The sequence below is a fragment of the Microcaecilia unicolor genome, chromosome 2, assembly GCF_901765095.1.
Source record: "Microcaecilia unicolor chromosome 2, aMicUni1.1, whole genome shotgun sequence".
Classification (NCBI taxonomy): domain Eukaryota; kingdom Metazoa; phylum Chordata; class Amphibia; order Gymnophiona; family Siphonopidae; genus Microcaecilia; species Microcaecilia unicolor.
Window position 1 is genome coordinate 237097063 of NC_044032.1, and position 15217 is coordinate 237112279.

Below are 15217 nucleotides of genomic sequence, written 5' to 3' on the forward strand. Positions count from 1 at the left end.
CGCCGGCGGCCTGAGTAGCGATTTGGAGGGGCGGTGGAGGCCTTGGGGGATGGTGGCGGCGGGGCCCAGGGGGTGGCCTTGCTCCAGGCCCGGCTCAGTCTCTCGACAGCCCTGTTTCTCTGTGTGCTGGTTGTTACCAGCTTGTGCTTGATTGTTTCACTGCACTGTACCTGGGTCTGTCCTCTGCCTGGCTCTGGTGTTGTTTTGTCCGTGGTAAGCTCGTCCCTGCTTTGTTTGTTTAAGATTCTCTTTACTCAGTGTTAATCCTTTATGTGCAGAGCTTGGTATTTGCCTTCTGTAAGCCCTGCCTCTGTTGGGCAGCCTTTCTCTGATGTCTGCCTTATCCCTTTCGGTACTCTTGTGTGCCTGCTTCTTTCCTGTCTTTATTTGAAAGCAGCCTTTTCCTTCAGCCTGTTTTTCCCTGTTTAGCCATTCCTGTGGAGCTTCGCTCTTGTACAGTCCGTGTCTACAGTGTCCCATTCTGTCCCCGGCTTTCCCTTTTTCCCTGTGGGCTTTGCCCTCTGCTACCTTTGTTTCTGTGTAGCCTTTGTTTGCATTCTTTCCCTCTGGTTGTAGTCTGTATCTACCAGCTTTTGTCTGTTGCCTTTCCCTTGTGTCACTAGCTAGTGCTGTGTGTGTTGCATGAGCTCCAGTTCCTTCGGGGACCCCTCATTGTTCTTTTCCCTTCCCTAGTGTATGACTCGGTTCCAGTTCAGCTGTGAGGCCTGTACGCTTGGACTCTGTATGAGTGGGTTCTGGATCGGCCTTGCGGCCTGCTTGAGTGGTCTATCTCCCTTTTCTGCTGGTGCTTGTTGATTGTCCTGAGTGTGCGGGGCTTTGTGGCCTTGATATTGCTTAGCGCCTGTTTGGTCTACCCTAGGCCTTGGCCAAGGTCCTTCTTAAGCCTCGGCCTAGGCACAAGGGCTCATGAGCAGAATAACATGGGCTTCATGACATTCAGTGCAAGGTAATCACTACTGTGGATTTGTAAAAGGAGCCCTGTGTTTTTCCAATGATAACAATATTAATAGTAAAATAGAAAACAAAGCTGGGGCACACTACTACTACTACTATTTAAAATTTCTATAGCGCTGTACACTAAGGGGTCCTTTTACAAAGCTGTGGCAAAAAGTGGCCGTAGCGTGCCCTTACATGGGTCTTTCCTGCACACTAAGGCCACTTTTTGCAGTAGCCGAAAAATGTCTGATTTTCTATTTTTCGAATTAATGGTCTCATACTAATGCTGCCTTTACCACCACCCATTTTATAGGTGGTAAGGGCTCGTGCGCTAAACATATGCTGATCAGTTAGCACAGAAATCCGCGGAGAACTCTCTGATCCCATGAGGATATACAAATAAACAGAAGTAGTGGGTGATGGACCACGGATTCCAGAGGCGAAAGACTCAATCTTTGAGTTGTAAAAGTTTATTGATAAAAGACTCGACACAATGCTGTGTTTTGGCCACAAGGCCTGCCTCAGGAGTCTTAATTTTAGTGAGATTTACTTCATGATTTCAGATATGAAGCAGTTCCAGATAAATCAGATAAAAGTGGTTTTGATAAAGACCTTTGTGGATAAACAATGAGTGCCTTCTAGTCTGGTGAAAAACAAGTAGGCGACAATCAGTTAGCACGGCCACTCTCCGACCCCAGACATGCCCCCTGTTGGAAATAAATAATTGTACTTTTTAGTGCGCTGGTAGCCTGCACACGTATCACAAATACCACGGAGGAACACCTCAGCATGGCTCGTAGTATGCCATTTTAAACTGCGGTAAAGCATGCGTTAGTGCATACCACAGCTTGGTAAAAGTGCCCTTAAGTTCTGTGGGGCTATATAAAGGAAGACACAAGAGAGGATGAAGATTCACACCCATGGGAGTTCCTGAATCTGCTGTTTTTTCCGTGTCCCCCTGTGGCTATGTGCAGGGTCAGGGAAGGAGTTTGAGGCCAGGTCCTTTGATGCTGTGCTGGCCCGACTGCTTTCAAGAATAGTACTTTGCTGCTAGTATCCTATGCCATACTTTGTATTGTTGTTTGAATATTTTACTGCTGTAATTCTCTATTGCTTATGTTTGATTTATTCTTACCCTACACTGCCTTGAGTGAATTCTTTCCAAAAGGCGGTAAATAAATCCTAATAAATAAATAATCGCCTACTCTGTCAGCAACTCTCAGGAGGAAGTAATATCACAAATCTACAGCACTCAAGTCACACCTAGTGCTTTCAGCGCTTCCTCGAAATATTGCTGGGTGCTGACTGGGAAAGGAGGGCTTGTTGGGTGGGGGTGGGGGATGGGGGAGCTTTGTGGTGTCAGAATTGGTGACAGCGTTCACATTCCACGCTGCAGATGCTCAACACAGCCAGAAGGTGTCCCATGTGTTTCACTTACTATAGATCTGCAAGCTTTCAGTATTTCTTCCTTCCCCCCTCCCCAAATTCTTTCTCATTCTGGCTCTCCCAGGCTTGTGAGAAGAGAAAGCTGTGCGGCTGATCCCCCTGCCTGCAGATTCTCTCGCTCTCTCTCTCTGTCCTTCCAGAGAGAGACCATGGCTGCTTCAGCTCTGCATTCACTGCAGTACAGCGTGAAGCTGCTTTTCCTTAGTGAGGAGCAGATCTTGGAAGGAGGAGGGAGAGGATTTCAGCTCTCTAACAACCCGATCCAAAAAGCTCTCCAGCTGGTGGTCCAGCTAGGGGAAGCTGAGGCAGAAGTGATCGTGAGAGATGGTAAAGTATTCTCCATTTTATTCCTATTCGCTGGGGCTTGCTCAGTCTGACAGGGACAGAGCAGGAGGAGAGGAGGATTGCAGGTTCAAAGTTGCTTTCCATGAAGTGTTTTTTTTTTTGTGTGTGTGTGTGCTTGAGGCAGAAACTCCTGCCTGCTTAGGAACTGGTGATTCACAAAGATGAGCGCTGGATTTACCTTGAAATAAGGAGGAAGCGTTTTGTAAGTTAATACTGTTTTGTTTTCCATGTTACCCAGACCGTAGTTTGCAGGATCTATATGCACAAAGGCATGTATGCTGTATGCATTCTTGCAAGTTTAGGATAGATTTGAAACGTCTATTTCTTTTTGTAAGTTAATGGCTATTGGGATGTGGGATAGAAGAGGTTCTAGGCTGACTTAGTGGCTTCATCTGAGGTCCTGTGAAGGATCTTCCAGACTTGAGACTGACTTTAAAGGTGTTTGTGCAGCGCTTGGGATTGAAGGATGGCCAGGTGAGGTATTCACTTGGACTGCTTTTGGTTTCATTTAGAAGGCAGAGCAGTGTGTGATGCTGGGCCGGTTAGCTCCACTCTCTTCGGGTGTTACTGTTCTTTCACTTTCTTGCTCATACTCTGGCATGCCTGCAGCTTGCACTGAGACAAGGTCATTGCCACTTTTTTCTAGAGGAAAGTGGTGCTGGCTATTTATTCTTTACAGGTTGCCCATCAGTAAGGTTTAATGTTTACCAAAGGCTTGATACTAACTTTCTTAATAAAAAAAAAAAACAAGGAAATAAATAGAAACAAATCAAAACACAGAAAATAACATGATACTTTTTTCTTTTCTATGTTTTGATTTATTTCTATTTATTACCTTTAAAAGTAGACTAACACAGCTACCACACCACTTTAATAAAAAAAAAAAAGTGGTGCACAATTCTGCAAAGTTAAATGCAAAGTAACAGCTTTTGAATGAGATCAAAAACAACAGCCGGAAGACCCAGCACTGTGTACTGCCACATGGGAGGCCCTAGTTTGAGTTCTGGACCAAGCTGCTGTTGCTTGGGGTAACAGGGGCTCAGGATGCCATGGTGGCATCACTCATAGGGAGTAATCCTATCATTGAGGATGTATAAATAGGTACCAAGAGAGCACTGGGTAAGAGGCTAGTCCTGTGGTTCCCAAACCTGGTCCTGGAGGCACCCCAGCCAGTCAAGTTTTCAAGATATCCACAATGAATATTCACGAGATATATTGCAATGCAGTGGAGGCACTGCATGCAAATCTCTCTCATTAATATTCATTGTGAGTATTCTCAAAACCTGACTGGCTGGGGTGCCACCAGGACCAGGTTTGGGAACCACTGGGCTAGTCTGTAAAGGAATATAGGTGCATCCTTGCATAACAGTGGAAATACATGCCTATGAGTAGAGCACATGTTAGTGTGTGCACCTCAGTGGCATACCTACCTTATATGCCACCGGGGCAGGGTATCCCCCAGGCAGCACATGCATGCACCCCCCTGGGTGAAGCACACCGCCATCTCCAAGCAGGGGTATGCACAGAGCTGGCACATGGCTGTTGGCTGTGCCGGTCCCCTGCCCTGGAATAGTAAGTTGATGTTAGAGGTGGCAGGCAGGGGACCGGCAGAGCTGACAGCTGCATGCCTGCTCTGTGCACCCTCCTGCTGCCGGCACCTGGGGCGGACCACTCCCACTGCCCCGCCCTAGTCATGCTAGAGGTGTACCTAAATATCAGAGATACACGTATCCTATAGATCATCCCCTGGATGTGGCACCCAAAGTTATAAGCCGAAATATGGGCATGCGTCTAAGTTGCATGTTCAACGTAATTGATCAACAAGCCCTTAACTAGCAATAATTGGGTGCTAGCTGCCAATTATTGCAGTTAATTGGCATCAGTTAGAATTTGCGCAATTGGCTGCATACTATGCTATAAGGCTCGGTGCCTAACTCTCATAGCGCATACCTGAAAAGGGTGTTTCAAAAAGTTGTGTACAGAATTCACACAAAGTGCGCTTAAGTTGGACACCAGGTTTTAGCAGGCATAAGTATGGTTCCTGAAAGTTAGGCGCCAAAACCACACTGAATGCTATTCTATACAGGATGTGCTCCCTTAATAGAATAGTGCTGAGTGCTCAATTTTTTGGCACTGAATTTTCAGTGCCATTTATTGAATTCCTTCCTTGGGCTTAAGTGTGACTGTTGCCCCTGTTCCGCCCAGACTCTATGTGTATGACTACCTGTAAAATGCACGCTATGTAAGATATTAACGTATTTACAGAAAAGCGCTTAGGCAGAATTTTGGCATTTGTGCACATATATGACATTATCCTAATGAATTATGCACATAATCGGTCTGTTAGTACATACTTTATACACTCAGGATATCGCAGCCATTACAGAGCAAGACTTCCAGGTAGGATTCAGAGTGCACCTATATTGGACTTCAGATGAAGCCACAAGCTGTGATCTGTCACTGTGACAGCTTGGTTTGAGAAAGAGAGTGGAGCCTGAGAAGGGGAGAAGCCTGGTGACACAAGGAAAGGCCCAAGGCACCTCGTCCACAGATCAGCCTCGTCCTAAGTGGCAATGTGCTAGGATGGGGCAGGTATCAGTTGGGCCGGAAGAAGCTGAACCAGATTAAAAATAAACTGGTCAAACATAGAAGGTGATAGGGTTGAGTGTAGATATACTTGCAAAGAGAATACCAACTAGGGATGGTAGTTATTAAGAACAACAGAGGAAATGTCAAAGTCATTTCCTCTATCATTGTCAAATGTGAACAGGCAGGGTTTCATTTGCCATTGACAGGTTTGCAAATGACAGCCTCCCTCTCCATGATTCAAGCCCCCACTTCTGTCCCCGTTCCCTGCAGCTGCCCCTTACAACCCCTCTTCCCTGCAGGACATCTACCCCAGTTCCCTGAAGGCCCAGCTCAATCTGTGGTGGGAGAGTAATTGGGGCAGGGGTGATGCACACTCGCTTCTGCCCATGGTCGTGGCTGCATCCGTGAGACTAGGGTGAAGGGTCACGACTGCCATATTGGATACCGTGAGATAGGAATTGGGACGTTCAGGTCAGCACATTCACAATACCGCCTGTATTGTATAAAATACTCTTCTGAATGTGGAGTTTTTGTAAAATATGCAGAAGGACGCTGACCAGTGCCAGTGTATTTGCAGGTATGTATAGAAGGAGCACTGGTTTCAGAAAGTTGCATGTCTGGGAAAAAGACCGGTGTCACTGGGCAAGTTGAAAATGTTAATGTCATCAAATACACATAGGTATTGAAATTCATGCATGTAGAAGATTTGTATTCTAATACTGCTCATTTTTAGAGCTCTACTAGTTGTATGTGGTACTGTACACATTATAGGCAGGTACTTTCTCTGTCTTTAGATAGCTTACAGTCTAAGTTTGGCACCTGGGACAATGGAAAATTAATTAACATGCCTAAGGTCACAAGGAGCTGTAGGGGAAATTGAACCCAGGTTACCACAATCAAAGTCCACTGCACTAACCATTAGGTTACTCCTCCACTCTGTAGTATGGTAAAGTATAAGTAAAAGTGTCACCGATTAGTGAACAAAGCCCTGAATGGCAACATTTCACAATTTAAAGGCTGAACAAAGTACTGCATCACTGAGCAAAATGTTACAAGCCCTGGCCAAAACAAGTACTGTGATGAAACTTAGGTGTATCTCAAAGGAAATGCAAAAGCCTACTGGAAATATTTTAAAATTATAAATATATTTCCTGTAAAGTTGGAAATATATGTATAATTCTTGTCCCATGCAAGACATGACCCTTTTAATCAAGATATACCATGGGGCTCATTTTCAAAGCACTTAGATTTACAAAGTACCATAGGTTACTATCAGGCTTATTTTCGAAAGAGAAGGGCGCCCATCTTTCAACACAAATCGCAAGATGGGTGTCCTTCTCACAGGGTCGCCCAAAACGGCATAATCGAAAGCCGATTTTGGGTGTCCTCAACTGCTTTCCGTCGTGGGGACGACCAAAGTTCACAGGGGCGTGTTGGAAGCATAACTAAGGCTGGACTGGGACGTGCCTAACACATGGGCGTCCTTGATCTATAATGGAAAAAAGAAGGGCCTCCCTGACGAACACTTGGACAACTTTACCTGGTCCTTTTTTTTTTAATCCAAGCCACAAAAATGTGCCCTAAATGATGAGATGACCACCGGAGGGAATCGGGGATGATTTCCCCTTACTCCCCCAGTGGCCACTAACCCCCTCACACCCTAAAAAAAAAATTAAAGAAATATTTTTTTCCAGCCTCTCTGCCAGCCTCAAATATCATACCCAGCTCCATGACAGCAGTATGCAGGTCCCTGGAGCAGTTTTAGTGGGTGCAGTGTAATTCAGGCAGGCGGACCCAGGCCCATCCCCCCTACCTGTTACACTTGTGGTGGTAAATGTGAGCCCTTCAAAACCTACCACAAACCTACTGTACCCACATCTAGGTGCCCCCCTTCACCCATAAGGGCTATGGTAGTGGTGTACAGTTGTGGGGAGTGGGTTTTTGGGGGCTTAGCACCCAAGGTAAAGAAGCTATGCACCTGGGAGCAATTTCTGAAGTCCACTGCAGTGCCCCCTAGGGTGCCCGGTTGGTGTCCTGGCATGTCAGTGGGACCAGTGCACTACGAATGCTGGCTCCTCCCATGACCAAATGACTTGGATTTGGTCGTTTCTGAGATGGGCATCCTCGGTTTCCATTATCGCCGAAAAATCAGGGACGGCCATCTTTAAGGTCAACCTAAATTTCGTGATTTGGGCATTCCCGACTGTATTATTGAAACGAAAGATGGACGCCCATCTTGTTTTGATAATATGGGTTTCCTCGCCCCTTCGCCTGGACGTCCTCAGGAAAACGTGGGTGCCCCTTTCGATTATACCCCTCTATATAACTTTGTAAGTCTAAGTGCTTTGAAAATACGCCCATCCTGACATTATCATTTACATGTGTAAGCAATCTACACTGGTAAATGCTGCTATTTACAAATGAAAATATGCATTAAGACTAGAGAGCTGCACGGGAACGGGGTTTGTGGGATTCCCGCGGGGATGGAAGCAGTTCCTGTGGGGCTCCCATGGAAGTGCAAGCTACACCTTCATCAGCCTCTCATCTACCGAGTACCAAGTTCTTTGAGTGCTGTCTCCTCCTCCTCCTCCTCTTCTTCCTCCTTGCTTTAACAGCACAAATCTGGAAAATTTTCCATTAAGGAGGTGGTAGAGACACAAATGATGATGGAATTCAAAAAGGTGTGGGATGAACACAGATGATCTCTAATTAGAAAATGGAAGTTATAAAAAACCTAACCTTAAATAGCTGCATGTGTGAGGATGTGTGAAGTAATGCTTAGATGGCGACTCTGGCTGTGATTATCTAGGGCCAATACCGGGCAGACTTGTATGGTCTGTGTCTAATATATGGAAGTCTGGTTTAGGATGGGCTGGAAAGGGCTTAGATAACAACTTCAGTGGCTGGAACATAAGTACAGTTCTGGACAGATTTTTATGATCTATGTCCCACAAATGAGATGAATAGACTGGAGTGGGCTTCATCGACAACTCCAGCAGTTGGAACATAAGGATAGGGCCAGATAGCCTTCTATGGTCTATGTTCCAGAAACACAAAAGAAAGACCATAATCAAGTATATAATATCACACTCATTGATTTAATCATTAATTGATAATGAGTGTGACTATTGGGTAGACTGGATGGACCATTCAGGTCTTTATTTGCTGTCACTTACTATGTTACAATGTTTGCTCCCTGGCTGATGAGCAGACCTCAGCTCTGACACAGGCATGAGCATCAGATGTCACCTGACCTACTGGCGCATGCATGTGGTGACCTCTCAGCACACAGTGCCAGTAAATCAGAGACAAATCTTACAGGTGCACACCAGAGTGTTCCAAGTTTCAGCTGACTGGAAATTTCTTTTATGTACCATTAAATTCTTACAGTGACGGGTGGGGATGGGTTAAATTCTTGCGGGGACGGGTTGGGATGGGTTACATTTTTGCGGGGATGGATGGGGATGGGTAAGATTCCAGTAGGGACGGGTGGGGATGGATAAGATTTCTGTCCCCGTACAACTCTCTAATTAAGACTTCTAAAATGACCTCTTTGATGTTTTGTACTTTTTGGGTTGTGATGTACGCCACTTTGTGTAGTTTTTTTTTTTCAATTAGTAGAAGAATTTTATTGAGAAATCAGACACATATGTCCAATAACAAAAACCAGTAGAATAACAGGAACCAACTACAGTGTCCAATCACTCCAAGAAACTGAACTAGAATGCCAATTCTTCTGTCTTTTTTGAAATAAGATCAATGTATAATGGAACAAAACAGAAGGCTTTAATACAGACCTTAAAGAAATAATATCCACCCCAAACAAAAATTAATACTTTTAAATGAAATTAAGTATTATTTAAGTGGTTACCCATTAAGACTCACAAATTAGGAAGACAATATTCAAACAGGAAACAAAGTGACTTTTGCTGGTCATGTTCTGTAGTACCCACATTATTTTGTTTTATATACAGTATTTATTATGCATTTATACATTGATTGGTTGATAAATTTAAATCATAAACTTAGTAAAGTACAACAGTTCATAAATAAGTCACATAGATCACTGAAGATGCCATATTTGTGTTAGAAGAAAACATCTTGTCTCACAGGCCAGCTTCACTGTCTCCTTGGTACTACACTTATGAACAGGTTCAATCTCGTGATTTAAACACATCAATCCCATGATGCACCTGGGACCATTTGTTCCACCCAGCAGGAGACCTACCGCAGTGTGCAATACCTAAAACCATGCCAGGCCTGTGTCTTCTAGCAACAGTACATACTTGCCAGGTCCTTTTTTGTTTGTTTGTTTGGCTTTTCAACAAACTGCTCTCTTGCATGTTTAGATTTCTACTAGAGAAAGCAGTACAATACACTTATCAAATTAATAAATCTCATGGGTGGCTTCTGCTGGTAAATGAGGAAGGAAGCAGGCAAAGTGAAGTGACCGACAATTTCATGGTAACCGATAATAGTTTGCAGGGATTCATTTTGAAGTAGAGATGCTAGTCCTTTATTTTCAATTGGATAGAGGTTCTCACTTATTCGTAGCTTCATGGCGACTGTAATTTCTCCTTAGTGAAGAAGGTTAGGAGTTTAGGCCTTTTAATTGATTTTGCTCATTCTTTTGAGGGGCAAATGATTCTGATGATGTTTGAGACATTTGCAAATCTACATCTGGTTCACCAGATGTTTTGTTTTGTTTTTTCAGATCTACATTGTTTATTGTGAGCAGTTAGATGTTTCCCCTAGGCCACTTTTGTTCATCTTAGGATATTTATTTTTATCAGTTCTTCAGTTAAACTGATTAGGCTTCTTTCTACTTGGGAAAGAGCTTTCTCCAGTGCTGTTCCACTTTTGTAGAACCTTTACTGTTCTAGGCAAGTATAGTGTAGCTTAAACAACCAACATATACCATCCCCAAGCAGAACCTTTACCAGCAGACGCTCAATTCTTAAGCAAATCTTCTTTATTGTAATACTAAGAATAAACAAAGAAAATACAAATGACAGTTCAGTTGTTTGTTAAAGAATTGTGGCCTTCTGTACATAGGGGCCCTTTTACCAAGCTGCGGTAAAAAGGGCCTTGCGGTAGCAGCAGCAGCCATTTTTGTTGTGCAACAGGCCCTTTTTACCACAGAGGGCAAAAAGGCCGAAAATCAACATGGCCATGCGGTAAAATTACATTTATTGTGTGGTCATGTTGTGGGGGGGGGGGGGGAGCACTTACCACCACCCATTGAGGTGGGAGTAAGGGATCCCGCGGTAACCAGGCAGGCTGGCCAATTACCGCTGGGTTAGCGTCACACTAATAATTATGGAAAAATGTTCATAGCGTCGGAAATAGCACGCACTCGAGGTGGAACTATTGCCGGTGGCTGCGTTGGGCCTGCGGTAGTTCCAGGTTGCAGCGTGGCAACCCTTTAGTAAAAGGGCCCCATAGAGTCTGTATCTAGCCAGCTCAGAGGCAAGGAGATGGCCAGAACCTCAGCCCAGCTGAGAGGGAAAGCTGAAACACTGAAAGGAAAATAAGGGAGAGACTGAGGAAAAATTAATGGGAATGACTTGGTGAGATGGTGAAAAATTTGGATGGAATTACAGTAGATTAAGGAGGGATCAGCCCCTAGAACAGCTGCTGATCACATAGTATGCTAGCAAGACTGGGCTCTCTCACACAGCCTGCAGGGGCAGAGATGGAAGGCTGGTCCTAGCCCAGAATTAACAGCCAATAGGGAAAGCACACAAGGAGTCAATCACAGGATACTTCAAATTATTGGGGGGGGGGGGGGGGGGGAGGGGAGCCTTCAAATTATTGGGGGGGGGGAGGGGAGCCCCAGTACACAGTACTAACTATACACAATAACGCAACTGAATACAGATAATAGTCATATTAAACATAAATCCCAATATACCCTGTCTCCATGAATATGGGGACAGGACAGAACTTATTAACAACTTTTCTGAAAATGAAACAAAATGCTTCTACCCACTTCCTACCCACCCCCCTCCTCCCACCCTGTCAGACTGTCATAGTAATGCTTGAATGTTTTCACTTATATACACTGTCAGCTAGCACATTTGCTTATTTCCGATCTGAGGAAGAAGGGCAACCTTCGAAAGCTAATCAAGAAATGTATTAAGTTATGTCCAATAAAAAAGGTATCATCTTATTTTCTTTTCCATGTTTTATTTTGTTTGATTTCTATTGATAACCTGAAAATGAAAGTAACTATAGAACCTTTAGAAAAAAAATTAAAATGTGGCTGGTTGAAAAATATTTTGGAGGACTTTTGTAACTTTGCTGAGTAATCGCCAACTGATGGATTTTTATGGTTAGCCCTTAAGGGGGAGATTCTATATATGTCGCCTAGAAAATCAGTGCTGAAATCTGCCAATTAAGTGTATTTTGTAATTGGTGCCTTCTTCTTCCCTCATTCTTGGGGATTTTAACATTCATGCTAATGATCCATCTGACTCTTATGCTACCCTTCCGAAAACTGCTGAAGACTTGCCTCCTCAAACAAGCCTACCCAAAAGACCCGTCCTAATTCTCAAATATAATTCCACTCATAATTCCACACCATTAGTATTACTCACACCCCAATCCCTTCCCCACATCTCTTATTATTGTTCCACTCTATTATGTCATATAAGTACATAAGTAATGCCATACTGGGAAAAGACCAAGGGTCCATCGAGCCCAGCATCCTGTCCACGACAGCGGCCAATCCAGGCCAAGGGCACCTGGCAAGCTTCCCAAATGTACAAACATTCTATACATGTTATTCCTGGAATTTTGGAGTTTTCCAAGTCCGTTTAGTAGCGGTTTATGGACTTGTCCTTTAGGAAACCGTCCAACCCCTTTTTAAACTCTGCTAAGCTAACTGCCTTCACCACTTTCTCCGGCAACGAATTCCAGAGTTTAATTACACGTTGGGTGAAGAAAAATTTTCTCTGATTTGTTTTAAATTTACTACACTGTAGTTTCATCGCATGCCCCCTAGTCCTAGCATTTTTGGAAAGTGTGAACAGACGCTTCACATCCACCTGTTCCACTCCACTCATTATTTTATATACCTCTATCATGTCTCCCCTCAGCCGTCTCTTCTCCAAGCTGTATAGCCCTAGCCTCCTTAGTCTTTCTTCATAGGGAAGTCGTCCCATCCCTGCTATCATTTTAGTCGCCCTTCGCTGCACCTTTTCCAATTCTACTATATCTTTCTTGAGATGCGGCGACCAGAATTGAACACAATACTCAAGGTGCGGTCGCACCATGGAGCGATACAACGGCATTATAACATCCTCACACCTGTTTTCCATACCTTTCCTGATAATACCCAACATTCTATTCACTTTCTTAGCCGCAGCAGCACACTGAGCAGAAGGTTTCAGTGTGTTATCGACGACGACACCAAGATCCCTTTCTTGGTCCGTAACTCCTAACGTGGAACCTTGCATGACGTAGCTATAATTCGGGTTCTTTTTTCCCACATGCATCACCTTGCACTTGCTCACATTAAACATCATCTGCCATTTAGCCGCCCAGTCTCCCAGTCTCGTAAGGTCCTCTTGTAATTTTTCACAATCCTGTCGCGATTTAACGACTTTGAATAACTTTGTGTCATCAGCAAATTTAATTACCTCGCTAGTTACTCCCATCTCTAAATCATTTATAAATATATTAAAAAGCAGCGGTCCTAGCATGGACCCCTGAGGAACCCCACTAACTACCCTTCTCCATTGTGAATACTGCCCATTTAACCCCACTCTCTGTTTCCTATCCTTCAACCAGTTTTTAATCCACAATAGGACATTTCCTCCTATCCCATGACCCTCCAATTTCCTCTGTAGCCTTTCATGAGGTACCTTGTCAAACGCCTTTTGAAAATCCAGATACACAATATCAACCGACTCCCCTTTGTCCACATGTTTGTTCACTCCTTCAAAGAATTGAAGTAAATTGGTCAGGCAAGATTTCCCCACACAAAAGCCATGCTGACTTGGTCTCAGTAATCCATGTCCTCGGATGTGCTCTGTAATTTTGTTTTTGATAATAGCCTCTACCATTTTCCCCGGCACCGACGTCAGACTCACCGGTCTATAATTTCCCGGATCTCCCCTGGAGCCTTTTTAAAAAATGGGCGTTACATTGGCCACCCTCCAATCTTCCGGTACCATGCTCGATTTTAAGGATAAGTTGCATATCACTAGCAGTAGCTTCGCAAGCTCGTTTTTCAGTTCTATCAGTACTCTAGGATGAATACCATCCGGTCCAGGAGATTTGCTACTCTTCAGTTTGCCGAACTGCCCCATTACGTCCTCCAGGTTTACCGTGAAGTCAGTAAGTTTCTCCGACTCGTCCGCTTGAAATACCATTTTCGACACCGGTATCCCACCCAAATCTTCCTCGGTGAAGACCGAAGCAAAGAATTCATTCAGTCTCTCCGCTACGTCTTTATCTTCCTTGATCGCCCCTTTTACCCCTCGGTCACCCAGCGGCCCAACCGATTCTTTTGCCGGCTTCCTGCTTTTAATATACCGAAAAATTTTTTTACTATGTTTTTTTGCCTCTAATGCTATCTTTTTTTCATACTCCCTCTTGGCCTTCTTAATCTGCGCCTTGCATTTGCTTTGACACTCCTTATGCTGTTTCTTGTTATTTTCAGACGGTTCCTTCTTCCATTTTCTGAAGGCGTTTCTTTTAGCCCTAATAGCTTCCTTCACCTCACTTTTCAACCAGGCCGGGTGTCTTTTGGAGTTCCGTCTTTCTTTTCTAATTCGCGGAATATGTATGACCTGGGCCTCCAGGATGGTATTTTTAAACAGCGTCCACGCCTGTTGTACAGTTTTTACTCTCTCAGTTGCCCCCCCAAGTTTTTTTTTTACCGTTCTTCTCATTTTATCATAGTCTCCTTTTTTAAAGTTAAACGCTAACATATTTGACTTTCTGTGTACAGTTACTTCAAGGTTGATGTCAAAACTGATCATATTATGGTCACTGTTATCAAGCGGCCCCAGTACCATAACGTCCCTCACCAGATCATGCGCTCCACTAAAGACCAAGTCTAGAATTTTTCCTTCTCTCGTCGTCATCTTTGCGACACTTTGTTCCATACTTTGTATCATCTCTGTGATACTTGTACCACACAGGAAAGGCTAAGGAGGCTAGGGCTTTTCAGCTTGGAGAAGAGACGGCTGAGGGGAGACATGATAGAGGTATATAAAATAATGAATGGAGTGGAACAGGTGGATGTGAAGCGTCTGTTCACGCTTTCCAAAAATACTAGGACTAGGGGGCATGCGATGAAACTACAGTGTAGTAAATTTAAAACAAATTGGAGAAAATCTTTCTTCACCCAACACGTAATTATGCTCTGGAATTCATTGCTGGAGAACGTGGTGAAGGCAGTTAGCTTGGCGGAGTTTAAAAAGGGGTTGGACGGTTTCCTAAAGGACAAGTCCATAAACCGCTACTAAATGGACTTGGGAAGAATCCACAATTCCAGGAATAACATGTGTAGAGTGTTTGTACGTTTGGGAAGCTTGCCAGGTGCCCTTGGCCTGGATTGGCTGCTGTCGTGGACAGGATGCTGGGCTTGATGGACCCTTGGTCTTTTCCCAGTGTGGCATTACTTATGTACTTACATACTTTGTAAGCCACACTGAATCCACTCTATGTACGTATGTCATCTCTGTGATACATTGTTTCCATACCTGTATTATCTCTGTGATACTTTGTACCATACTTTGTAAGCTGCACTGAACCTGCTATCGAGCGGGAAAGAGCGGGGTATAAATGCCACAAATAAATAAATAAATCTACATGCATCTATTTACACCAATGAAAATGTGACGTAAATCCCACCGCGTAGATTTAG

The 15217-nt window shown here is 44.0% G+C and overlaps 1 protein-coding gene across 2 annotated transcripts in view; it reads left to right on the forward strand.

The window, feature by feature from the left end:
• The first annotated feature begins 2470 nt into the window (after positions 1-2470).
• LOC115463376 (histone-arginine methyltransferase CARM1-like) overlaps positions 2471-15217 on the forward strand; it is a 220459-nt gene continuing 207712 nt past the window's right edge. For both annotated transcript variants that reach the window (XM_030193817.1, XM_030193818.1), the window contains exon 1: positions 2471-2730. In XM_030193817.1, coding sequence (XP_030049677.1) covers positions 2553-2730 — 178 coding nt within the window. In that variant the 5' untranslated portion in view covers positions 2471-2552. The remainder of the gene's footprint in view (positions 2731-15217) is intronic.